At 42.3% G+C, this 25,541-nt stretch overlaps 1 protein-coding gene across 4 annotated transcripts in view; it reads right to left on the bottom strand.

Annotated features, from left to right (window-relative positions):
* xrcc4 (X-ray repair complementing defective repair in Chinese hamster cells 4) overlaps positions 1–25,541 on the bottom strand; it is a 422,078-nt gene that overhangs the window by 114,118 nt on the left and 282,419 nt on the right. For 3 of the 4 annotated variants that reach the window (XM_067982798.1, XM_067982799.1, XM_067982797.1), the window contains one exon: positions 14–149. In XM_067982798.1, coding sequence (XP_067838899.1) covers positions 14–149 — 136 coding nt within the window. Of the gene's footprint in view, positions 1–13; positions 150–25,541 lie in introns of those variants that run through there. The other variant, XM_067982800.1, reaches the window with a different exon arrangement.

The raw sequence follows: 25,541 nt of genomic DNA, 5'->3' as shown, positions 1-25,541 counted from the left end.
AGAAAACTCTCACCTCTTTTCTTGAGAAACTTTTGGGGTCTCTGCCACTTCATTCTTCTGTTGTCGATGCCGAAGTCGTCGCTTTCGACTTGGTGCTATGTCAACCACATCGTGTAGACTGCTGTCAATGGGATCGCTCTGGGATGGAACTGAGAAAGATGAGAGACAAATGTAATGAATACCTATATTTTTCACATCTGCATGTCAAAGGGTCTGAACTACTGATCTCAAACCTAGAACAACAAACCTAATATACAGGCCACCTGGTTGAATCACGGTAAGGCAATGAGTGGGATTACTGGCATATTCCCTGATAGTATCAATGTGGAAAGAGCTGAAATTAATTTAAAATACTTTCCCGTATATTTAAAACTCTCTCTCACTGGTCAATCACAGCCTCTCTCAAATAGATGATACCACATAGATAATTGTAAACAATTTTACAACACCAAGTTATAGTCCAACAAATTTATTTTAAATTCCACAAGCTTTCGGAGGCTTGTGGAATTTAAAATAAATTTGTTGGACTATAACTTGAAGTTACTTCATAACCTTAATGAACACCGTTCACCTGACGAAGGAGGAAGCCTCCGAAAGCTTGTGGAATTTAAAATAAATTTGTTGGACTATAACTTGAAGTTACTTCATAACCTTAATGAACACCGTTCACCTGACGAAGGAGGAAGCCTCCGAAAGCTTGTGGAATTTAAAATAAATTTGTTGGACTATAACTTGGTGTTGTAAAATTGTTTACAATTGTCAACCCCAGTCCCACCGGCATCTCCACATCATGACCACATAGATAGATAGATAGTTGAATGGATAATTTAAGAACATAAGGATGTAGTAACAAGGCATTTAATCCTACCTTGCTCTCTAATTTAGGCCCTCTTTCAGAACCTGCACTGAGCATTTTTCATCTCTCCTTCACCAGGGTCAAATCTATCGACCCAATTTTGAAAGCTTTCATTGTGCTATGTGACAATTCCGTACATTAACTCAGTGGAGAATAAGTTACTTCATAACCTTAATTATAAACAAGGAAAACCACAAGATAAATTAAGTTCAAAATATCTGTCACACTTAAATTTCTAGAATTATGTTCTGGGGAAATTATCTGATATGACTTTTTTGGCAGGGAGAAGGAAGCAAGGGTTATTGAATTTACAGGTTTGCATTTAATTGTGGCAATACACTAAGAATTATTTGTTGTTGACCAGGAGTAAAACAGAAAACACGAAAGGGGGATTTTCATTGTTTCAAGGGAAATAGCCCTCGAGTCATATCATTTTGTGTTGCATTTAAATAACTCAATGTTCCCCATTTAATTTTGTTAAAAAAGGGCAAAGATCACAACATTGCTCAAAAAGGAGTGCACTACACAAACAGTGTTACTTTAAATGAAAAGATAAAAATATATAATGCTGAAATGGAAACATTTCTGCACGTCAAAGCCTAAAACTGCCTTAGTAACTTTATCGAACAGCAGAATTAACTGTCCATAAATAGAACCGATGTATATATTATTGTAGTAGGAGGATTAATGGTACAATTTGTGGCCAGTTACTTTTGCTGCAAAGGCAAACTAACTAGGGTGATGATTTATTAACTGTTGTAAACAATTTTACAACACCAAGTTATAGTCCAGCAATTTTATTTTAAATTCACAAGCTTTCGGAGGCTTCCTCCTTCGTCAGGTGAACGATGTGAAAAAAATCGTTCACCTGACGAAGGAGGAAGCCTCCGAAAGCTTGTGAATTTAAAATAAAATTGCTGGACTATAACTTGGTGTTGTAAAATTGTTTACAATTGTCAACCCCAGTCCATCACCGGCATCTCCACATCATTTATTAACTGGTGTGAGATATCAGATATTGAGGAAGGATAGCAGATTTTGAGGAAGGGTAGCAGATTTTGAGAAAAGAATGGAGGGGCTAGTTCAGAGAACAAAAGAACCAGTGATGAGAATGCACATGGAGAAGTATATTGGCTAGAGATTGAAAGAGAAGAGTTGTAAACCTCTGCTCTCTGGATTATTACCACTCTTTGATGAGCAAATGAGCAGGTCTATGGGGAAATAAGAGTGGCTAGTCATTTGGTGGAGGTCTATTTTTAGAAGTAACTCACATTTGCTTTAGGAGTAAAGCAGGGTAGGATTAAAAAAAACTATTTATCAACATGGAAGAAGGAATTGAGTTTCAAGTACCTTACATATGGAAGGGGAGGTGCCAAGACTATTTACAAAAAAGCAGAACTTGGAAAAAGGAAGGAGAGTATTATATAAAGCAAAAGGTAAATGCTGCCAAACTGAACAAATGCAGAGACTAAAAGACTACATAAAACATCTAATGACTGCAATTAGATCCCCATACCAGATTGTTAGATGCATTAGAAATAAAATGCATGAGTTAGGAGTTTTTGTAGCAGCAAGAAGATATGACATTATACGGATTACAGAATTGTAGCTCATACTAAAAAATAAGAGTGAATTCAATATGCAGGAGCATAAGATGTTCAAGACGATTAGAGAACACAGGAAAGGATAACAACAACCTGTACTTATATAGCATCTTTAACGTAGTAAAACGTCGAAGGCGCTTCACAGGAGCGTTATCAAACAAAATTTGACACCGAGCCACATAAGAAGAAATTAGGACTGGTGACCAAAAGCTTGGGCAAAGAGGTAAGTTTTAAAGAGCAGCTTAAAGGAGGAGAGGGAGGCAGAGTGGTGGAGAGATTTAGGGAGGGAATTCCAGAGCTTGGGGCCTAGGCAGCTGAAGGCACCACCGCCAAATCGAGGATGCGCATGAGGCCAGAATTGGAGGAGCGCAGAAATCTCAGATCGTTGTAGGGCTGGAGGAGATTACAGAGACAGGGAGGGGTGAGGCCATGGAGGGATTTGAAAACAAGGATGAAAATTTTAAAAATCGAGACATTCACGCACCAGGAGCCAATGTAAGTCAGCGAGCACAGGGGTGATGGGTGAACGGGACTTGGTACGAGTTAGGATACGGGCAGCAGAGTTTTGAATGAGCTCAAGTTTATGGAGGGTGGAAAATGGGAGGCCGGCCATCAGAGCATTGGAATAGTCAAGTCTAGAGGTAACAAATGTAAACAATTTTACAACACCAAGTTATAGTCCAACGATTTTATTTGAAATTTACAAGCTTTCGGAGGCTTCCTCCTTCCTCAGGTAAATGTCAGGAACTCGAGAACCCGTATTGTAAAATTGTTTACAATTGTCAACCGCAGTCCATCACCGGCATCTCCACATCATAGAGGTAACAAAGGCATGGATGAGGGTTTCAGCAGCAGATGAGCTGAGGCAGGGGCCAAGACGAGCAATGTTACGGAGGTGAAAGTAGGTGATGGAGCAGATGTGTGGTCAGAAGCTCATCTCAGGGTCAAATAGGATGCCAGGATTGCGAACGGTCTGGTTCACTCTCAGTCAGTTGCCAGGGAGAGGGATGGAGTCGGTGGCAGGGAACGGAGTTTGCGGCGGGGACCAAAGACAATGGCTTCAGTTTTCTCAATATTTAGTTGGAGGAAATCTTTGCTCATCCAGTACTGTATGTCAGATAACCAGTGTGGCAAATGAGAATCAGTGGAAACGTTGAGGGAGGTGGTGGTGAGGTAGAGCTGGATGTCGTCAGCATACATGTGGAATCTGAAGTGTTTTTGGTTGATAAATATAGATGCATATGTTTAAGATAGTTTGGAAATGAAAGAAGCTGATTAGATATCCCGAGGTATGACACAAAGTAGTACCATAGTTTAAAAAGGGTACGAGGGAAAGGCCGAACAATTATAGGCCGGTCAGTCTTACCTCGGAGGTGGGCAAACTATTAGAATCAATACTGAGAGATAGGATAAGCTGTCACTTGGAAAGGCATGGTTTAATCAGTGATAGTCAGCATGGATTTGTTCAGGGAAGGTCATGCCTTGCAAATCTGATTGGATTCTTTGAGGAAATGACAAGTAGGATTGATGAAGGTAGTGCAGTGGATGTTGTCTACATGGATTTTAGTAAGGCATTTGACATGGTCCCACATGGCAGACTGGTTAGAAAGGTAAAAGCCCATGGGATACAGGGAAATGTAGCAAATTGGGTCCAAAATTGGCTCAGTAACAGGAAACAAAGGGTAAAAGTCGATGGATGTCTTTGCGAATGGAAATCCATTTCCAGTGGTGTGCCACAGGGCTCAGTATTGGGTCCCTTGCTGTTTGTGGTATATATAAATGATTTGTACTTGAATGTAGGGGGGCATGATTGGCAAATTTGCAGACGACACAAAAATTGGCAGAGTAGTTGATAGTAAAGAGGATAGCTGTAGACTCCAAGAAGATATCAATGGGTTGGTGGAGTGGGCGGAAAAGTGGCAAATGGAGTTCAACCCGGAGAAGTGTGAGGTAATGCACTTAGGGAGGGCAAACAGTAAAAGGGAATACGCAGTAAACGCGAATATATTGAGAGGGGTAGAGAAAGTGAGACACCTTGGAGTGCATGTGCACAGGTCCCTGAAGGTGGCAGTACAGGTAGATAAGGTTGTGAAGAAGGCATACGGAATGCTCTCCGTTATTAGCCGAAGTATAAAATACAAAAGCAGGGATGTAATGATGGAACTGTATAAAATGCTGGTAAGGCCACAGCTGGAGTATTGTGCGCAGTTCTGGTCACCACATTACAGGAAGGACGTAATTGCTCTGGAGAGAGTGCAGAGAAGATTTACAAGAATGTTGCCAGGGCTTGAAAATTGCAGCTACAAGGAGAGATTGGAAAGGCTGGGGTTGTTTTCCTTGGAGCAGAGGAGGCTGAGGGGAGACTTGATTGAGGTGTACAAAATTATGAGGGGCCGAGATAGAGTAGACAGGAAGTACCTGTTTCCCCTAGCGGAGAGTTCAAGAACTGGAGGACATAGATTTAAGCTGATTGGCAGAATGATTAGAGGGGACATGAGGAAAAACTTTTTTACCCAGAGGGTGGTGGGTGTATGGAATTTGCTGCCCGAATTGGTGGTAGAGTCAGAGACCCTCAACTCTTTTAAAAAGTACCTGGACCTGCACCTAAAGTGCTGTAAGCTGAAGGGCTACAGACCGGGTGCTGGAAGGTGGGATTAGAATGGGCACCTGGTTGTTTCTCGAGCCGGCGCGGACACGATGGGCTGAATGGCCCCCTTCTGTGCTGTATCTTTTCTACGGTTCTATGAAATTGCCTGGCTTGAGTGAGTTAGCAATCAGACAGAAGACATGGTTCACAATAGGGATCTGTCACAGGATAAGAAAGATGACAACATACCATATGAGGAGATAAGATGGGTAGATACAGATAATAATGTTGTAATGATAATGACTTCAAGCAACTCAGTGTGAACTAACAACGCCAAATATAAGTGAGGTAATAGAACTAGCAAATATGGTATGAGAGGGATTAACACAGAAAGTTAACATGCAGGTACAGCAAGCAATTAGGAAGGCAAATGGTATGTTGGTCTTTATTGCAAGGGGGTTGGAGTACAAGAGTAAGGAAGTCTTGCTGCAATTGTACAGGGCTTTGATGAGACCACACCTGGAGTAATGTGTACAGTTGTGGTCTCCTTCCCTAAGGAAGGATATGCTTGCCTTAGAGGGGGTGCAACGAAGGTTCACTAGATTGATTCCTGGGATGAGAGGGTTGTCCTATGAGGAAAGATTGAGTAGATTAGGTCTATACTCTCTGGAGTTTAGAAGAATGAGAGGTGATCTCATTGAAACATATAAAATTTTAAGAGGGCTTGACAGGGTAGATGCTGCGAGGATATTTCCCCTGGCTGGAGAGTCTAGAACTAGGGGACGTAGATTCAGGATAAGGGGTCGGACATTCAGGACTGAGATAAGGAGGAATTTCTTCACTCAGAGGGTCGTGAATCGTTGGAATTCTCTACCCCAGAGGGCTGTGGATGCTCAGTCAAGACTGAGATCAATAGATTTTTGGACTCTAAGGGAATCAAGGAATATGGGAATTGCGTGGGAAAGTAGAGTTGAGGTCGAAGATCAGCAATGATCCTACTGAATGGTGGAGCAGGCTCGAGCGGCCGTATGGCCTACTCATGCTCCTATTTCTTACATTCTTAAATGTGATTATAGAATCATAGAAAGATTACAACACAGGAGGTCATTTGGCCAATCGAGTCCGTGCCAGCTCTATGCAACAGCAATCCAGCTAGTCCCACTATCCCGCCCTTTCCCCGTAGCCCTGCAAATTTTTTCCATTCAAGTACTTATCCAGTTCCCTTTTGAAGGCCATGATTGAATCTGCCTCCATCACCCCCCTGGTAGTACATTCCAGATTCTAACCATTCGCTGTGTAAAAAAGCTTTTCCTCATGTCACCTTTGGTTCTTTTGCCAATCACCTTAAATCTATGACGTCTGGTCCTAGACCCTTCCGCCAATGGGAACAGTTTCTCTCTATCTAGACCCTTCATGATTTTGAATATCTCTATCAAAAATCCTCGCAACCATCTCTGTTCCAAGGAGAACAACTCCAACTTCTCCAGTCTATCCACGTAACTAAAGTCCCTCATCCCTGGAATTATTCTAGTAAATCTCTTCTGCACCCCTTCTAAGGCCTTCACATCTTTCCTAAAGTGCGGTGCCCAGAACGGGACACAATACTCCAGTTGTGACCGAACCAGTGTTTTATAAAGGTTCATCATGACTTCCATACTTTTATACTTTATGCCTCTATTTATAAAGCCCAGGGTCGTGTATGCTTTTTTAACCGCTTTCACAACCTGCCCTGCTACCTTCAATGTTTTGTGCACATATATCCCCAGATCTTTCTGCTCCTGTACCCCTTTTAGAGTTATGCTCTCTAGTTTATATTGCCTCTCCTCGTTCGTCCTACTGAAATGTATCAATTCGCATTTTTCTGCGTTAAATTTCATCTGCCACATGTCCGCCCATGCCACTAGCCTGTTTATATCCTCTTGAAGTCTATCATTATCCTCCTCACGTTTACTACCCTTCCAAGTTTTGTGTCATCTGCAAATTTTGAAATTGTGCCCTGTACACCCAAGTCCAAGTCATTAATATATATCAAGAAAAGCAGTGGGGTCCCAGTACTGATCCCTGGGGAGCACCACTGTACACCTCCCTCCAGTCTGAAAAACAACCGGTCACCACTATTCTCTGTTTCCTGTACCTTAGCCAATTCTGTATCCATGTCGCTACTGCCCCCTTTATTCCATGGGCCGCATCTTGATGGTAAGCCTATCATGAGGCACTTTATCAAACGCCTTTTGAAAGTCTATATACACCACATCAACTGCATTGCCCTCATCTACCCTCTCTGTTACCTCATCAAAAAACTCCATCAGGTTAGTTAAACATGATTTGCCTTTAAGAAATCTGTGCTGGCTTTCCCTAATCAATCTACCCTTGTCCAAGTGACTGTTAATTCTGTCCCGGATTATCGTTTCTAAAAAAGTTTCCCCACCACTGAGGTTAAACTCACTGGCCTATAGCTGCTGGGTTTATCCTTACACCCATTATTGAACAAGGTTGTAAGGATAACCCAGCAACTATATGAGCAATTGAACAATCAGGGCTATTTGCTCACATGGAGGGTAACACCAACAGAGACTGGTTGGGCCGAATGGCCAGTTTCCGTGCTGTAACTTCTTTGTATTTCTGTGCAGATCTCACGAGGGGTAATTTGCATCTAGACCTAGTGTTTACCGATGACCTGGATAACATCCATAACATAAAAGGAGTGGCATCTTTTGGTACTGATTATCTATGCTAGAAGCATTGGAAATAACATGCTTGAGTTAGAGATTTATGTAGCAGTGGGGAGGCAGGGTTAATAACAGGAGTCTGCCGCAGATCCCCAGGCAGGATAAGAATGATGGCAATGTACTATGAGATAAGAGCGTAAATACCTGAAAATCTGAAGGGGAAATATAAATAACAAACAAACTTGCATTTATATAGCGCCTTTTCCTCCGGGCATCCCAAACCACTTCAAAGCCAATTTTTAAAAAAATTGCAGTCACTGTTGTTTTCTAGGTGAATGTTGAAGGTGCAATATTTATTTGTTCTGAGGTGACAGGGAACATGTTCCCCTTACAAATTTTGATTTTTGGAACTTAATTTAGTGCATTTTCAGGTATTTTGGAATCTACAACATGTACATTGCGTTTTTTTCAACTAAAAGGGACATTTCAAATTTTATTGAAAACTACTCTCTATTTAGCATTTGGAATTTTGTTTATATATGTACAATTTAAACTTTCTCCCAGCAACAAATAATCACAATGAGAAAAAAGTTTGAATTAATTTTCTTTTTAAGAAAAATGCCTAAGAGTAAAATGGGGATTTGAACTCATTCTCATTGACTGTGGTACCATTCTAGTCAGGGCTGTAGGAGCAAATTTAGAATTGGTATTGTGCCCACCCTCCACACAAGCGCAAAGGATAGGCAACACAGATTTTTTTTAAAAATGGAATTCATATTTCACATTTGTTTTGAAGACGTGACTGATTGGGTAGATAAGACACAGTAGATACTGTGTAAATGGATTTTCAGAAGGCATTCAATACGATGTCGCACAATAGGCTTGTTAGAAAAATGGCATATGGTGCAAGAGGAAATGTAGCGAAGTGGATAGAAAGTTCGTTGATGGACAGGAAACAAAATTAGGGTAAATATGTATTGTTAGGACTAGAGAAGGGTTGGACGTTGCATACCTCAGGGGTCAATGCTGGATCCATTTTTGTTCTTGGTATATTTAGATGATTTGGATTTTGTTATAGGGAACACAATCTCAAATGAGCAGATAGGTAGAAGAGTGTGGATGAACTGAGAGACCTCGGTGTTCAAATATATAATTCCTTTAATTGAGTGTGCCGGTAGGTAATGCCATAAAAAATTGGCAGAATTTTGAGATTTACAAGTAGGGGTGTAGAGTACAAGAATAAAGAAGAAAATATGAATTTATACAAAACATTGGTGAGGCCGCAGTTAGAGTACCGTGTGCAGCTTTTGGTCAAAGAACCTGGTGCAGACATGATGGGATGAATGGCCTCTTTCTGTGCTGTAAATATCTATGGGCCTTTGCATTGATCGTTGATTTCTGACATTTCATTGACATACTTTCCAGTATTTTGGCATGCACAATGAACATGGACATCACATTTTGCCATCTGAAAAGGAAAAGATATTTGCTCATTTTATTTGAAAACCATTCTCTATTTTCCATTTGGGAATTAATTAACTTTCTTTATATTTTAAGAACTCACTCTCCCAGCAGCAGCAGATAGTCTATTACTGGAAGAAAAAAAAACTTTAAAAATAATTTTCTTTAAATTGCCTAAGAGCACAGAGGGGATTCAGATCCAATCTTTTTGATCCTGGCATCATTCCAGTCAGAGCTGTAGGCAATAAATTAGAATTGTATACACTCAGTCCCCTCCCACCCAATGTCAACTGGAGGTGCATTTCTATAGGGCTTTGGGCATATGTACTCTGGTAAATATTTACACTAAAGATAGGACATTCTGGTTCATTTTAAATACATCCATACTCCTCCCTCCCTCCCTTCCCATTTCCCCTCCACACCACTCCTACCAGGGTCCTGTTGCTACTAGAAGTGATTCTGACTGCTGAATAATTTGTGTGGAAATGTCTGTTGTTGTGAGAGAATGAGAGGTGAGACAGGTTTGGTCTGCATGTGTAGATTAGTGTTTTGTACCTCGCAAACTGTATTACCTGTACAATATTATTTGAATTGTGATATTTGGATTGTACTGTATGTACCTTGCAGATTTTATGAATGAAGTAATTTTTGAAATAAAAAAATCAGTTGTAAATTAAGTTCCAAAAGCACTGTGGTGAACAAGTCTGGGGTCAAATGTAGCTTGCTGAATGTTAGCACCATAATTGGTGTAGAGAAAGATTCTGTTTTTCTTTTTTTTAAAAAAGTGATATATCCACATCTCCTTGATTCCACCACGTAGCACCACGTAGAATAAGATTACCTATCTTCATTTTAAACTGCAGCTACTCTAGCAGAGTAACCACTGCCTTTGTATGATTTTTTTAAAATCTCTCCAGTTTTCTCCCCTCCTTTCCTGAAGACACTTATTCATTCCAGGGTACAGTTCTGTGCCTCCATTGCCCTCTGATACCTCACCTAATTGTCCATTTTCTATGTGTCATCCTAGACAGTGAATGTTAGTGGCCTATTCAACTGTCGAGCCAGAGCCTGTTCTCACTTGATAGCCACACACACACGCTTTCCAGCATTGATCACTGGATTGCGACTAGGAGCAAGTACAATTTTTGTCCTCCTAGATCAGTAGTGCCACCCAGCCGGCTCGACCCAGAATTGAACTTGGAACTATCTTTGCCTCAAAGCTTTAAAATTATTTTCCACAGCACTAAAAATAGATGTAATAATTGGATCATTTATTTTTGGTGAAGGTGCTAAACATCCAGCAAAAATGAAACCTCCTGACTTTTATCATGTATAAGGTTTTTGTGGCTTGGTCAAACTACAGGCAGCAATATTCCATCCAACTGTTAACCCAGAGAAATTATGTTCAACTTATACAGAGCCTTGATTAGACTACACTTAGAGTACAATGGACAGTTCTCGTCTCCATATTATAAAGAGGATACAGAGGCACTGGAGAAGGTGCAAAAAAGATTTACAAGGATGATACCAGAACTGAGAGGTTATACCTATTAGGAAAGACTGAACAGGCTGGGGCTTTTTTCCCTGGAAAAGAGAAGGCTGAGGGGTGACCTAATAGGGGTCCTTAAGATTATGAAAGGGTTTGATAGGGTTTACGTGGAGAAAATGTTTCCACTTGTGGGGGAGACCATAACTAGGGGTCATAAATATAAGATAGTCATTAATAAATCCAACAGGGAATTTAGAAGGAACGTCTTTACTCAGAGAGTGGTTAGAATGTGGAACTCGCTACCACAAGGAGTAGTTGAGGCGAATAGCATCGATGCATTTAAAGGGAAGCTAGATAAACACATGAAGGGGAAAGGCATAGAAAGTTATGCTGATATGGTTAGATGAAGAGGAGTGGGAGGAGGCTCGTGTGGAGCATAAACGCTGGCATGGACCAGTTGGGCCGAATGGTGTTTCCGTGCTGTAAATTATATGTAATTCTATGTCACATTATATCTATTCCAGGTCCTAAAGCTGCATATAAGTCTAACATTGGGGCAGAAATTGCTCCCGAAATAATGGAGGGGCTCAACAGCACTCTCCGTTGTTAGTGGCAAATTGAAGGAGCAAGTTCTGGCGTTCGCACATGTGCAGTGAAATTCAGAAATCCGGACCTCGCTCCTAGTGGTTCGCCGGCGATATGACAGCTTTGAACTAAAGGGACATCACACGCTGCAATCAGGGAAATCATTGAAAAATGAAAACTTGCTTATCTGCCCAGCTGGAAAGTAACTAATTACGCCATCAAACAGGTACGCTTAAAAATACAGATCTAAACTAAGTTTTAACAGCGCGTTAAGTCTTAATGACTGCCAAACAACTAAAAATTAACTTTTAAAAATATGGAGTCTCATATTATTCCTTATTTTAAGAGTTTTTGGTCATTAAAATTTTTTAATTAAAAAATTAAAAGATGTTTTACTTTTCCCTCCTGTCTCTTTTATTCAATTATTTCTTCGGCATTTTATAAAAAAAATTAATTTTTTTAATTTACAATTACATACAGAATACTAACTTTCAATGAATGAAATCTGCTTGCCTGCTTGAGCAATGCAGCCTGAATCTGTGGGCGAGACTTCTCTTCCTGACAGATTTTGTGGCTATGTCTTCTCTCACAGACTTTTCCAGCCATGGCAATTTTTTTAAATTTTTTAATTTATTCGTTCACGGGATGTGGGCGTCGCTGGCAAGGCCAGCATTTATTGCCCATCCCTAATTGCCCTCGAGAAGGTGGTGGTGAGCCGCCTTCTTGAACCGCTGCAGTCCGTGTGGTGACGGTTCTCCCACAGTGCTGTTAGGAAGGGAGTTCCAGGATTTTGACCCAGCGACAATGAAGGAACGGCGATATATTTCCAAGTCGGGATGGTGTGTAACTTGGAGGGGAACGTGCAGGTGATGTTGTTCCCATGCGCCTGCTGCCCTTGTCCTTCTAGGTGGTAGAGGTCGCGGGTTTGGGAGGTGCTGTCGAAGAAGCCTTGGCGAGTTGCTGCAGTGCATCCTGTGGATGGTGCACACTGCAGCCACAGTGCGCCGGTGGTGAAGGGAGTGAATGTTTAGGGTGGTGGATGGGGTGCCAATCAAGCGGGCTGCTTTATCTTGGATGGTGTCGAGCTTCTTGAGTGTTGTTGGAGCTGCACTCATCCAGGCAAGTGGAGAGTATTCCATCACACTCCTGACTTGTGCCTTGTAGATGGTGGAAAGGCTTTGGGGAGTCAGGAGGTGAGTCACTCGCCGCAGAATACCCAGCCTCTGACCTGCTCTCGTAGCCACAGTATTTATATGGCTGGTCCAGTTAAGTTTCTGGTCAATGGTGACTCCCAGGATGTTGATGGTGGGGGATTCGGCGATGGTAATGTCGTTGAATGTCAAGGGGAGGTGGTTAGACTCTCTCTTGTTGGAGATGGTCATTGCCTGGCACTTATCTGGCGCGAATGTTACTTGCCACTTATGAGCCCAAGCCTGGATGTTGTCCAGGTCTTGCTGCATGCAGGCTCGGACTGCTTCATTATCTGAGGGGTTGCGAATGGAACTGAACACTGTGCAGTCATCAGCGAACATCCCCATTTCTGACCTTATGATGGAGGGAAGGTCATTGATGAAGCAGCTGAAGATGGTTGGGCCTAGGACACTGCCCTGAGGAACTCCTGCAGCAATGCCCTGGGGCTGAGATGATTGGCCTCCAACAACCACTACCATCTTCCTTTGTGCTAGGTATGACTCCAGCCACTGGAGAATTTTCCCCCTGATTCCCATTGACTTCAATTTTACCAGGGCTCCTTGGTGCCACACTCGGTCAAATGCTGCCTTGATGTCACGCTGCTCAGAGGCTGGGTTGATAACGTACAATTTTGTTAAAGTTCAAATTCAAGCAATTCAACGCCACAGAGCCCGCAGTAAGTAATTTTGTTCATTTAGTTCCCAGGGGCAGCGGTGACTGTTGCCTCTCTGCTCCGAGCAACTTCTGGCCCATTAATATTACGATTTGGCAATATCAGGTTTCTGCCACTAGATGTCCTTAATGAAATACTTAAATCATGAAGCTACCCCCCAAGCTGAGAATGGATACTGCAGCATGTCAGTTCACTTCCTAGGTCTCATGTTTTTCCAGAGACTTTCTTCAGGTCCTCAGTTTCTTCCTCTGAAAAAAAGGAAAATGAAAAATTCTGGACCTCTGAGCCATGGGATTTTCTATTTCTGAACAAAGTGTGCTCATCTCACAATCCAAATTTTGGACATTTGATTCCCAAGCTGCCTCACAACTTATCCTCATTCTGACTACTTTTGTCAGCTCTTGGCCAGGCCACTAACTGGTGTCTCATGAGTAAGATACTCAGACTGTGCGGAGGCTGAAGTGGGAAAATTAAGGAAAAAATATAAATTGAAAATGGGAAACTAAAATCTCCCTGCAAAGAATACTGATAGAAAACATTGAAGGTCCCCAATGGCTGAGTAAGTTTTCCCAGCAAGTAGTTGAGCTCTAAAGACCAGAAAGGCCCCAAGGTTGATCCTTGGAAGAGATCCTTTGTTTGTTCTGAATTAGCTGATCTCAACCAGGGCAGCAGTAAGATACTTCAATGTCCCTTAGTTGGAGGGGGGAGGTTGGCCTGGATCCCTGCTCCTGATTGCTACCCAGGAACCTAGAAACATAGAACATAGGAGCAGGTGTAGGCCATTCTGCCCTTCGAGCCCGCTCCACCATTCAATATGATCATGGCTGATCCTCTATCTCAATACCATATTCCCGCTCTCTCCCCATACTCCTTGATGCCTTTTGTGTCTAGAAATCTATCTAGCTCCTTCTTAAAGATATTCACTGACTTGGCCTCCACAGCCTTCTGTGTTAGAGAATTCCACAAGTTCACCACTCTGAGTGAAGAAATTTCTCCCCATCTCAGTCCTAAATGTCCTACCCCGTATCCTGAGACTGTAACCTCTCATTCTGGACACCCCCCAGCCAGGGGAAACATCCTCCCTGCATCCAGTCAGTCTAGCCCTGTCAGAATTTTATAGGTTTCAATGAGATCCCCTCTCATTCTTCTAAACTCGAGTGAATACAGACCGAGTCGACCCAATCTCTCCTCATGCGACAGTCCTGCCATCCCAGGAATCAGTCTGGTGAACCTTTGCTGCACTTCCTCGATGGCAAGTATATCCTTTCTTAGGTAAGGAGACCAAAACTGCACACAATACTCCAGGTGTGGTCTCACCAAGGCCCTGTATAACTGCAGTAAGACATCCTTGCTCCTGTACTCTAATCCTCTTGCAATGAAGGCCAACATACCAATTGCCTTTCTAACTGCTTGCTGCACCTGCATGTTTGCTTTCAGTGACTGGTGTACAAGGACACCCAGGTCCCTTTGTACATCAACATTTCCCAATCTACCACCACTTAAATAATACTCTGCCTTTCTGTTTTTCCTTCTGAAGTGGATAATTTCACATTTATCCACATTATACTGCATCTGCCATGTATTTGCCCACTCACTCAACTTGTCTAAATCGCCTTGAAGTCTCTTTGGAACCTCTGCTGAAAGCACCTAATTTGTGTAGACGAGTGAGGACAGGAACAGGCTCGTCTCTGATCACAGCTGAACCTGATCTTTACCATAATCCACTTACTCACCCAAGACTCACACATGAATAAAGGTAATTTGGATGAGGTACCAGGGGACACATAACTACCTTTGAACTGTACCCCCAGCTAGCAGTTAACAACTCCAGGAGAGGATGGGAGGACAGTACAGTGAGCAGAGAAAAGTGGCAAGCAAAACCTTAAACATAAATTAGAAATAATTCAGAAATTTAAAGGAAAAAATCCAAAATACAGAAACATTATTGTAAAAAAAATGATTATTTTACAATTTATAAATTAAAAAGTTGACTATTATTTCCCCTTGCAATTTTCTAACTTCCTTTCCTGCAGATGCTAACTCTTGCTGGGATATGGTTCCACAGGAGCTAGGCCACACTCTGAATGTGCCTTCTTCAAGCGTGAGCCTAGAGATTGATTGTTGTCATGTTACTCAGCTATAGAGGACATCACAGTCGATCTTGATCCCTCCTCACCTGATACCCACACATGTACTTTTCAACAGCAGCCACTGGACAATGATGAGGAGTGAGATCCACTTCCTAGCCCACACTGAGGGCCAATTATGATGCTTTACTGTCACCCCAGCTGGAATTAATTAAAGGCACTTTTATACTTAAAATATGCTGCCAATGGCAAATGTGTGGTTCTGTGAACTTCAGTTACAAATTTAAACTGCCAGACTTACCATGTTCCAGCAGTAGCAGACACCCAGTTTTTCCACAGGTCTTACAAGCTGCTGATGGATTCATCAGCTCAGTTTCTGCCAGGGTAGAAATGCAAATGGGGAGGTGGCACTGGGAGGCCAAAACAGCACTGCTCTCCAGACACCACTGCTGCATTGTAAAAATGCCTTAAGCATAGACTGGGGATCAAACCTGCTCATTTTTACACTGCAGTACTGGTTTCTGGAGAGCAGTGCTGTTTTGGCCTCCCAGTGGCTTCCTCCCTATTTACATTTCTACCCTGGCAGAAACCCCATCAAAAGATTCAGATTAAAGGACTCTGAAAAAGGTCTATAAGTAAGTCAAAAACCTTGTAATATTACAAAATGGTTAAAAGTAAGTCTGTATTGCTATTTTATCTGCTGATTTAACTTGCTTAGTTATGTTATTTCTACAGAGTTGCTTTGTTTCTTCCTACTTTTTAAAAAAGAACTACCATTTATATAGTGCCTTTTACATCTCCAAAGTGCCTCACAACAATTAAATACTTTTAAAGTACAGTCACTGTTGCCATGTAGGCAAACATGCACAAATTTGCACATAGCACAATCCCACAAACAGCAATGTGATAAGATTACCAGTTAATCTTTTGTTGGTTGAGAGATGAATGCTGGCTAGCACACCAGCAGAACTCTCTGCTCTTCTTCAAATAGTGACAATGCGATCTTTTGCACCAGGCACTTGGGGCCTTGGTTTGACGTCTCATCCAAAACTCAGCACTCCTTCAGTACTACACTAAGGTGTCAATTTAGATTAAGCGTTCAAATCCTGCTGTAAAATTTGAATCTATGATTTTCCGACTAAGAGACAAGAGTATTGCCAACTGAACCGAACTTACAGTTCTTTGATGAAGTATCAGAGAGGGTTGTATATATGGACTTTCAAAAGGCTTTTGATAAAGTACCATGTAACAGACTTATTAGGAAAATATAAGCACATGGGATTAAAGGGGCAGTAGTAACTTGGGTACGTAATTGGCTAAGAGATAGGAGGCGGAGGGTAGTGGTGAAAGGATGTTTTTCTGAGAGAAGTAAGCAGTGGGGTCCTCCAGGGATCGGTATTAGGATCATTGCTTTTCTTGTTTTACATTAATGACCTGGACATGGGTATAGGGAGTACACAATTTCGAAGTTTGCGAATGATACAAAACTTGGTAAAGTAGTAATTAGTGAGCAGGATAGTGGCAGACTTTAGGAGGACATAGACAGACTGGTGATATGGGAAGACACGTGGCAGGTGTAATTTAATGCGGATAAGTGTGAAATGATGCACTTTGGGAGGAACAACATGGAGAGCCAGCAAAATCTAAATGGTACTATTTTGAGAGGGGTGCAAGAGCAGAGGGACCTGGGGGTACATATTCACAAATCTTTGAAGGTAGCAGGGCAAGTTGATAAGGTGGTTAAGAAAGCGTATGGGATAATTGGCTTTGTAAATAGGGGCATTGAATACAAAAACAAGGAAGTCATGCTAAACCATTACAAATCACTGGTTAGGCCACAGTTGGAGTATTGTATACAATTCTGGACACCACAATTTAGGAAGGATATCAAGGCCTTGGAGAAGGTACAGAAGAGGTTTACAAGGATGGTATCAGGGATGAGGGACTTCAGTTATGTGGACAGATTGGAGAAGCTGGGATTGTTCTCCTTGGAGCAGAGAAGGTTAAGGGGAGACCAAATAGAGATATTCAAAATAATGAGGGGTTTTGATAGAGGAAGTAGGGACAAACTGTTTCCTTTGGCAAGCAGGTCGGTAACCAGAGGTCATAGATTTTTAAAAATTGGCAAAAGAACTAGAGGAGAAATGAGGAGACATTTTTTTCACACAGAAGGTTGTTAAGATCTGGAACCCACTAGCTGAAATAGCGGTGGAAGCAGATTCCATAGAATCTTTCAAAAGGCAATTGGACAGGTACTTGAAGAGGACTAATTTGCAGGGTTATGGGGAAAAAGCTGGGGTGTGGTACTGAATTGGAAGCCCTTTCAAAGAGCCGACACAGGCATGTTGGACCAAATGGCCTCCTTCTGTGCTGTAAGATTTCATGATTCTAGAAGTGTGAAACATCCCTGGCACCATCCTGGTGAATCTATACTCTATGTTCTCTATGGTTTTAATGTACTTTCCAAGATGCAGCACCCAAAATGTGCACAGTACTCTAACTGTGGCCTAACCATTGCTTTGTACAAATTAATCAATACTTGTACTCTTGTACTCTATGCCCCCATTCACAAAACCCAAAATGCTATTGGCCTTTTTTTACAGCTTTATCTACCAGTAGTAAATCCTTGGATTAGAAGAGAAAATAAGATGGCAGTCAAAATTATTTTCAAGAAATATTTAGACGAATTTCATTGATGCGCCGCCTTCTTTCTTTTTATTGGTAAATATTGTTGATCTGTTATAGGAACACAGAAACATAGGAACAGGAGTCGGCCATTTAGCCCCTCAAGACTGTTCCGCCATTCAATGAAATCATGGCTGATCTGTGACCCAACTCCATATATCCGCCTTAGCCCCATATCCCTTAATACCTTCGGTTAGCAAAAATTTATCAATCTCAGATTTAAAATTAACAATTGAGCTAGCATCAACTGCCGTTTGCAGAAGAGAGCTCCAAACTTCTACCACCCTTTGCATGTAGAAGTGTCTCCTAGTTTCACTCCTGAAAGTCCTGGCTCTAATTTTTAGGCTATATCCCCTAGTCCTAGATTCCCCAACCAGCAAAAATAGTTTCTCTCTACCTACCCTATCAGTTCCACTTAATATCTTGAAAACTTCGATCAAATCACCGCTTAACCTTCTAAATTCCAGGGAATACAACCCTAGTTTGTGTTATCTCTCCTCGTAATTTAACCTTGGAATCCAGGTATCATTTTAGTAAATCTACACTGCACTCACTCCAAGGCCAATATATCCTTCCTAAGGTGCGGTGCCCAGAACTGAATGCAGTACTCCAGGTGTGGTCTAGCCAGGGCTTTGTATAGTTGCAGCAAGACTTCTACCATGACATTTCAATGATCTATGTACATGGACCCCTAAGTCTCTTTGGACCTCCACTGTTTCGAGCTTTTCACCATTTAGAAAGTACTCTGATCTGTCCTTTTTAGGTCCAAAGTGGATGACCTTACACTTGCCTACATGAAATCCATTTGCCACAGTTTTGTCCATTCACTTATTAATAGCTCTGTAATTTTATGCTTCCATCTACATGGCTTACAATGCTGCCTGTCTTTGAACCATCGGCAAACTTGGATATGTGGCTCTCTATCCTGTCATCTAAGTCGTTAATAAATACAGTGAATAGTTGAGGCCACAATAGAGATCCCTATGGGACACCACTAGCCACATATGTCCTTAGCAGTTCTTCATTGGTAGTCTTTCTATCGCTTTTCTGCACAATTTTGATTTGTGGCTCTCATTCCCGCTTGCTCCTTGCTGGTTGGTACACCACCTACCTGTTGAGTTGTGAATTGTTGCTGATTTGTGAATATGAAAGTTGAGCCAATCAAATGAATGTATGACATAGAAATCTGTATATAGACAACGTGATGCCCACGAAACAATAGAGAGAATGTGTGCTAGATGTCTAACAGATAGATAAGGCACATATGTTAAAGTTAATAACCAGATGGAGTTGCCTTATGGTGAGTTTGTGGGAGTGGCCCTTGAGCAGGTCCACAGTTGGGACCAAAAATTAGTGAGCATTCTAGAACGAGTATGTTTCGTTCATAGCATTCACCCATTGTCTATGCTAAATATAGTTATGAAAAAATATTGTTTCAAAGTTTACTGCCACTGCCTGTTCATGTCTCCATACACAACCGTGCTGATGATGTCACATGCTTCCCAAAACAGCACCTTTCAATAGAATCATAGAAGTTTACAACATGGAAACAGGCCCTTCGGCCCAAAATGTCCATGTCGCCCAGTTTATACCACGAAGCTAGTCCCAATTGCCTGCACTTGGCCCATATCCCTCTATACCCATCTTACCCATGTAACTGTCCAAATGCTTTTTAAAAGACAAAATTGTACCCGCCTCTACTACTGCCTCTGGCAGCTCGTTCCAGACACTCACCACCCTTTGAGTGAAAAAATTGCCCCTCTGGACCCTTTTGTATCTCTCCCCTCTCACCTTAAATCTATGCCCCCTCGTTATAGACTCCCCTACCTTTGGGGAAAGATTTTGACTAACTACCTTATCTATGCCCCTCATTATTTTATAGACTTCTATAAGATCACCCCTTAACCTCCTACTCTCCAGGGAAAAAAGTCTCAGTCTATCCAACCTCTCCCTATAAGTCAAACTTATTTGGGAAGAATGATCATAATATGATTGAATTTCACATTGAGTTCAAGAATGATGTACTTAAGTTCGAAACTAGAGTCTTAAATTTAAACAAAGCCAATTACATAAGTATGAGGGGCGAATTGGGAAATTAGATTAAAGGATATGATGGTAGATAAGCAATGGCGAACATTTAAAGAAATAATTTGTAATTCTCAACGAATATACATTCCACTGAGGAATAAAAACTCCACAGGAAAAGTGATCCATCCGTGGCTAACTAAAGACGTTAAGGACAGTATTAGATTAAAAGTAGAGGCTTATAATGTTGCCAAGAAGAGTAGTAAGCCTGAGGATTGTGAGAGTTTTAGAAACCAGCAAAGGATGACCAAAAAAATGAGGGAGAAAATAGAATATGAGAGTAAACTGCAAGAAATATAAAAGATTGTAAGAGCTTCTACATGTGTGTAAAAAGGAAGAGAGTAGCGAGAGTAAACATGGGCCCCTTAGAGGCCGAGACAGGAGAAATTATAATGGGGAATAAGGAAATGGCAGACATTAAATAAATATTTTGTATCTGTCTTCACAGTAGAAGTCACAAAAAGCATACCAGAAATAGTGGGGAAACCAAGGGTCCAATGAGAGTGAGGAACTTAATGTAATTAATATTAGTAAAGAAAAAGTACTGGAGAAATTAATGGGACTAAAAGCCGACAAATCCCTTGGACCTGATGGTCTATATGCTAGGTTTTAAAAGAGGTGGCTGCAGAAATAGTGGATGCATTGGTTATGATCTTCCAAAATCCCCTAGATTCCAGAATGGTCCCAGTGGATTGGAAAGTAGCAAATGTAACACCGCTATTCAAGAAAGGAGGGAGAGAGAAAACAGGGAACTACAGGCCAGTTAGCCTGACATCATCAGTCGGGAAAATGCCGGAATCCACTATTAAGGACGTGGTAATGGGGCACTTAGGAAATCATAATATGATTAGGCTGAGTCAACATGGTTTTATGAAAGGGAAATCGTGTTTGACAAATCTATTAGAGGTTTTTGATGATGTAACTCGCAGGGTAGATAAAGGGGAGCCAGTGGATCTAGTATATTTGGATTTTCAAAAGGCATTCGATAAGGTGTCACATAAAAGGTTGTTACACAAGATAAGTGCTCATGGGGTTTGGGGTAATATATTAGCATGGATAGAGGATTGGTTAACAGACAGAAAACAGAGAGTAAGGATAAACGGGTCATTTTCAGGTTGGCAGGCTGTTACTGGTGGAATGCCGCAAGGATCAGTGCTTGGGGCTGAGTTATTTACATTCTATATTAATGACTTATATGAAGGGACCGAATGTAATGTATCCAAGTTTGCTAACAAATTTAGGTGGGAAAGTAAGCTGTGGGGTGGACATAAAGGGCTTGATATTAGGAGGGAGGTGGGTTGGCAGCGGGGGGGGGGGGGGGGTCGACTGCGCACGTGGGTAACGCGCCCAGTGAATTTGGGGTGCTCCGCCCGCGATCGCAGCCTAATTGAAGGCACTTACCTCGGTTTCCGGGTTTCACGCTGGAAAGCTGCGCAGCGGGTGGACTGCGCGCCCGCATCACAGACTGTCAGCTGGAGGAGCCCTATTAAAAGGGGCAGTCCTCCACTGACTGATGCTGCAGAAAATAGGCAAAATTACAGCATGGAGCAGTCCAGAGGGAAGGCTGTTCGCAGGTTTAATGATGACTCACTCCAAGTCCTACTGGATAGGGTGAGGAGGAAGGGGAGGACAGAGATCTTCGCCCTGGCGGACGGGAGGAAGTGGCCTGCCTCTGCCACCAAGAAGGCCTGGCTCGAGGTGGCAAAGGAGGTCACCACCACCACCAACATATCACGCACCTACATACAGTGCAGGAGGCGCTTCAATGACCTAAGTAGGTCAGCCGAAGTGAGTACACTTACTCATTCCCCTACACTCCGTCTGCCAGATCACCGCCCCCAGCCCACATCTCCTTCTGCACTACCAACACTACTCTGTCACATCACCCCTCACACCCACTCAAAGCTCATTCTTACCGCGCCAGTACTCATTCCACCACTACCACTCAACCCAATCCTCATACAATCTCATGGCTCTCTCTCATACTCACCCTCTCATGCATCTCTTTCACGGTCAGCCTCACCAAAACTGCCACTACCTGTGCTGCAGCCACAGGGCATGCATCACATATGTGCAGTAGGAAGTGTAAGGCAAACGTGTCGTGAGCATGCAGGGGTTGCACAAGGGTGTTTGAGGGTTTGTCATGGTTTTTACTTAAATTTAATTTCTGATCAACTCACATTACATATTATATTGTCACCACTACTGCCACGTCTGTGCAAATCTTGTCTGGTTTGTGCAATAATGCCCTTTCCTGAGGATCACCATGAAGACCCACAACTGATGCCACCCATTGTGTCACTGAAGAGTGGGTGTAAGTGTACTTGCAGGGCTCTTTTGTGCAGACGACTGAGAGACGCCGGCAATGTCCCCGGTGGCACACTGAAAGGATGCGGAGGAGAGGGCAGTGGTGACTTTGACAGTGACAAGTAAGAAGATGGTGCTCGGGCCAGCCGGGAGCAGCTTGGCATGAAGGAGGCTGCAGATGTGTACGACTACATGTCGAATGACTCTGAGCCTCCGTGTGCACTGCTGCTCAGAGAGGTCCAGGAAGCTGAGCCTCGGTCTGTAGACCCTGTGGTGAGGGTAGTGCCTTCTGCGACACATCTCTCTCTGCGGTTGCCCTCCCTCCTGCTGTGCAGGTGGATGTGTCACAGCGCTGTGTTGTGGAGCTCCACGTGTCAGACGTGGATGGCGTGGCCAGCGAGGCTGGTGATGCTGTTCGTCCTCCGAGGAGGTCATGACTGCAGCTACGGCGGCCCCCATCCGGAAGATGTACATTTGAGGGGGTCCGCAAGGTAGATAAATGTGTCTGCACACTGGGGTTGAGGTTGCAAGTTTGTGAAATTTATTGTTAGGAGGAGGGTGGTGGAGGCCAAACTTTATCCAAAGTGACAGAGCGGCTTCCTGCAATGAGTTTCCAGTAGGGGAAACACTCTCAGTTTAGATGAAAATCCCACCCCTCCTAAAATATCCTACAAATCAGGTCTGCTAACAACCTGAACTATTAAATTAATTGGTTTAAGTGGGATCACGCCGGCTTTAATTGCGTCACTGGGGAACCCCGGAAGTGGGCGGGTTGGAGCCGGGCTCCGGACCCGCCCGGGAATCCCCGATTTTCGGAGGCCCCCTGCCACGAACCCACTCGGACGTCCAAAAATCCAGCCCAAAGAGTCTGCAAAGGGGTTAAGTGAGTGGGCAAGAAGGTGACAGATGGAGTATAATGTGGGGAAATGTGAGGTTATTCACTTTGGTAGGAAGAATAGAAAAACAGAACTTTTTAAAATGGTGAAAAACTATTACATTTTGGTGTTGAGAGACTTGGGCGTCCTTGTACACGAAACGCTGATAGTCAACATGCAGGTACAGCAAGCAATTAGGAAGGCAAATGGTATGCCGGCCTTTATTGCAAGGGGGTTGGAGTACAAGAGTAAGGAAGTCTTGCTGCAACTGTACCGGGCTTTGGTGAGACCACACCTGGAGTACTGTGTACAGTTTTGGTCTCCTTACCTAAAGAAGAATATACTTGCCTTAGAGGCGGTGCAATGAAGGTTCACTAGATTGATTCCTGGGATGAGACGGTTGTCCTATGAGAAAAGGTTGTGTAGAATGGGGCTATACTCTCTGGAGTTTAGAAGAATAAAAGATGATCCCATTGGAACATATAAGATTCTAAGAAGGCTTGACGGGGTAGATGCTGAGAGGATGTTTCCTCTGGCTGGAGAGTCTAGAACTAGGGGACATAGACTCAGGATAAAGGTTCGGACATTTAAGACTGAGATGAGGAGGAATTTCTTCACTCAGAGGGTCATGAATATTTGGATTCACTACCCCAGAGGGTTGTGGATGCTCAGTCATTGAGTATATTCAAGTCTGAGATCGATAGGTTTTTGGATTCTAAGGGAATCAAGGGATATGGGGATCGGGCAGGAAAATGGAGTTGAGGTCGAAGATCAGCCATGATCCTACTGAATGGCGGAGCAGGCTCGAGCGGCCGTACAGTTCTGTTCCTATTTCTTATGTTCTCGGGGCTGAAACTTCAGACAAGCTTGGGAACCAATATAGAGTCATCTCGACCCAGGTAGGGACACTACCAACTGGTTAATCTGCATTGTATAATGTACTCTGAAAAGTGTACAGAAAGCTGGCGTTAAACAGGAGTTCGGTGTACAAGCCTGCTGTTACCAACTCGCATTGCAACTGCACTTAACAAAATAACAATTAATTCCCCTAAATGAGATTTACAGAGTGCATGCACAAACAGCAGTTAGTACTTGTGGTATGGACTAGAAAAGTTTTATGTCGTAGAAGCTCTGGTTTCAGAACAATAAAGGGACACCTCTTGCTGGGTTCTTTCCCTGGTCAATGCCGAGCTGTGAATTCATTCTTTATTTGGTTTTGCTAAAATAAAACAAGTTAAAATTAACCTCACAGAAATGGGTGAGCCCTAAATGTTCTTTTCAATATTTCTTTCCAACTAAAAAATGTTAATCCGTAAATAAATGAAGCTGTCACAGAAGATCATCAGCTTATAGAAACTGTGGTATGTGTAATTATGAATTCTGAAAAACTATAGTAATAAAAATGGAATTCTGGTACTAAATATGACCTATTAGACACAGACATTATAAACGTGATCGTCTCATGAAGCTGATGACGTGAGAATAATTAAATGCAGTTAAATTTGTTCAAATAGTTTCATGCCATTTCTTCTTACGGACAATTTAACACAGCTTTGGGTTCATTCTGAATTGCGGATTGACGGTCGATGATGACTGATACATTTTGTCTGGAAGGAGTTGCTCATTACACTTTTGCTCAGCCATGAAAATTAACTATAAATGACTGCATTTTTTTAACCCTTTTTAACAAGATATTTTAAGTACAAGGATTTATTTGCAGATTGGTTTGGGATTCCATGGATAATTTAGTCAATTATTGAGCTGCAAACTATTTATTAATTTTGTAATCAATCTTTCACCTTTCTTTTCTTCCATTGGTTACTAACATTTTTGATAGGATCAGTTGAGATATGTCAGCCCATTTGCCCTTTGTGAGGTCATGTTATGGCTCGTGAAGGAAGTGGTACTGTAAGCAGAATGAGCCTAGAGACACCTGGAGAGCTGTATCAAACAAAAGCAGCAATTTTCCTCTTAATTACTCCAAACATCAATACACTTCTGACTCTTACCCCCAGGGTCTCCAGTAATGTACCCAGACCAACTCAAAAGCTGTATTCACACGGGAAACTCCTTCTCCCCATCCCCCATCAATGTTTGCTTCCATGTTATAAGAGAATGAATTTCCTGTCAAAGGAATGGAGGAAAAAAAAGTGGAAGATTTCTCTGATTGAAGGGAAAGGTCAGGATAGTTATACGCTTGTAGAGGGTGGATGGGAAGGGGTTAACATTTTGTCACAAGTAAGGAATTGTATAGGAAAAAGTAGAGAAAAGCTCTACCAGCTTCACACCTTCTATTTACCCCCTGAATGTAATAGGTTGTGTAAACCAGGAAATTGTTCATTGGTTTCTTTATTTTCTTATTATTTTGCATTGAAGCTTTCTGGTAC

The sequence above is a fragment of the Heptranchias perlo genome, chromosome 4 (assembly GCF_035084215.1).
Source record: "Heptranchias perlo isolate sHepPer1 chromosome 4, sHepPer1.hap1, whole genome shotgun sequence".
Lineage (NCBI taxonomy): Eukaryota > Metazoa > Chordata > Chondrichthyes > Hexanchiformes > Hexanchidae > Heptranchias > Heptranchias perlo.
Note: the sequence above shows the minus strand (reverse complement) of the source record. Positions and strands in the feature narration are given on the sequence as shown.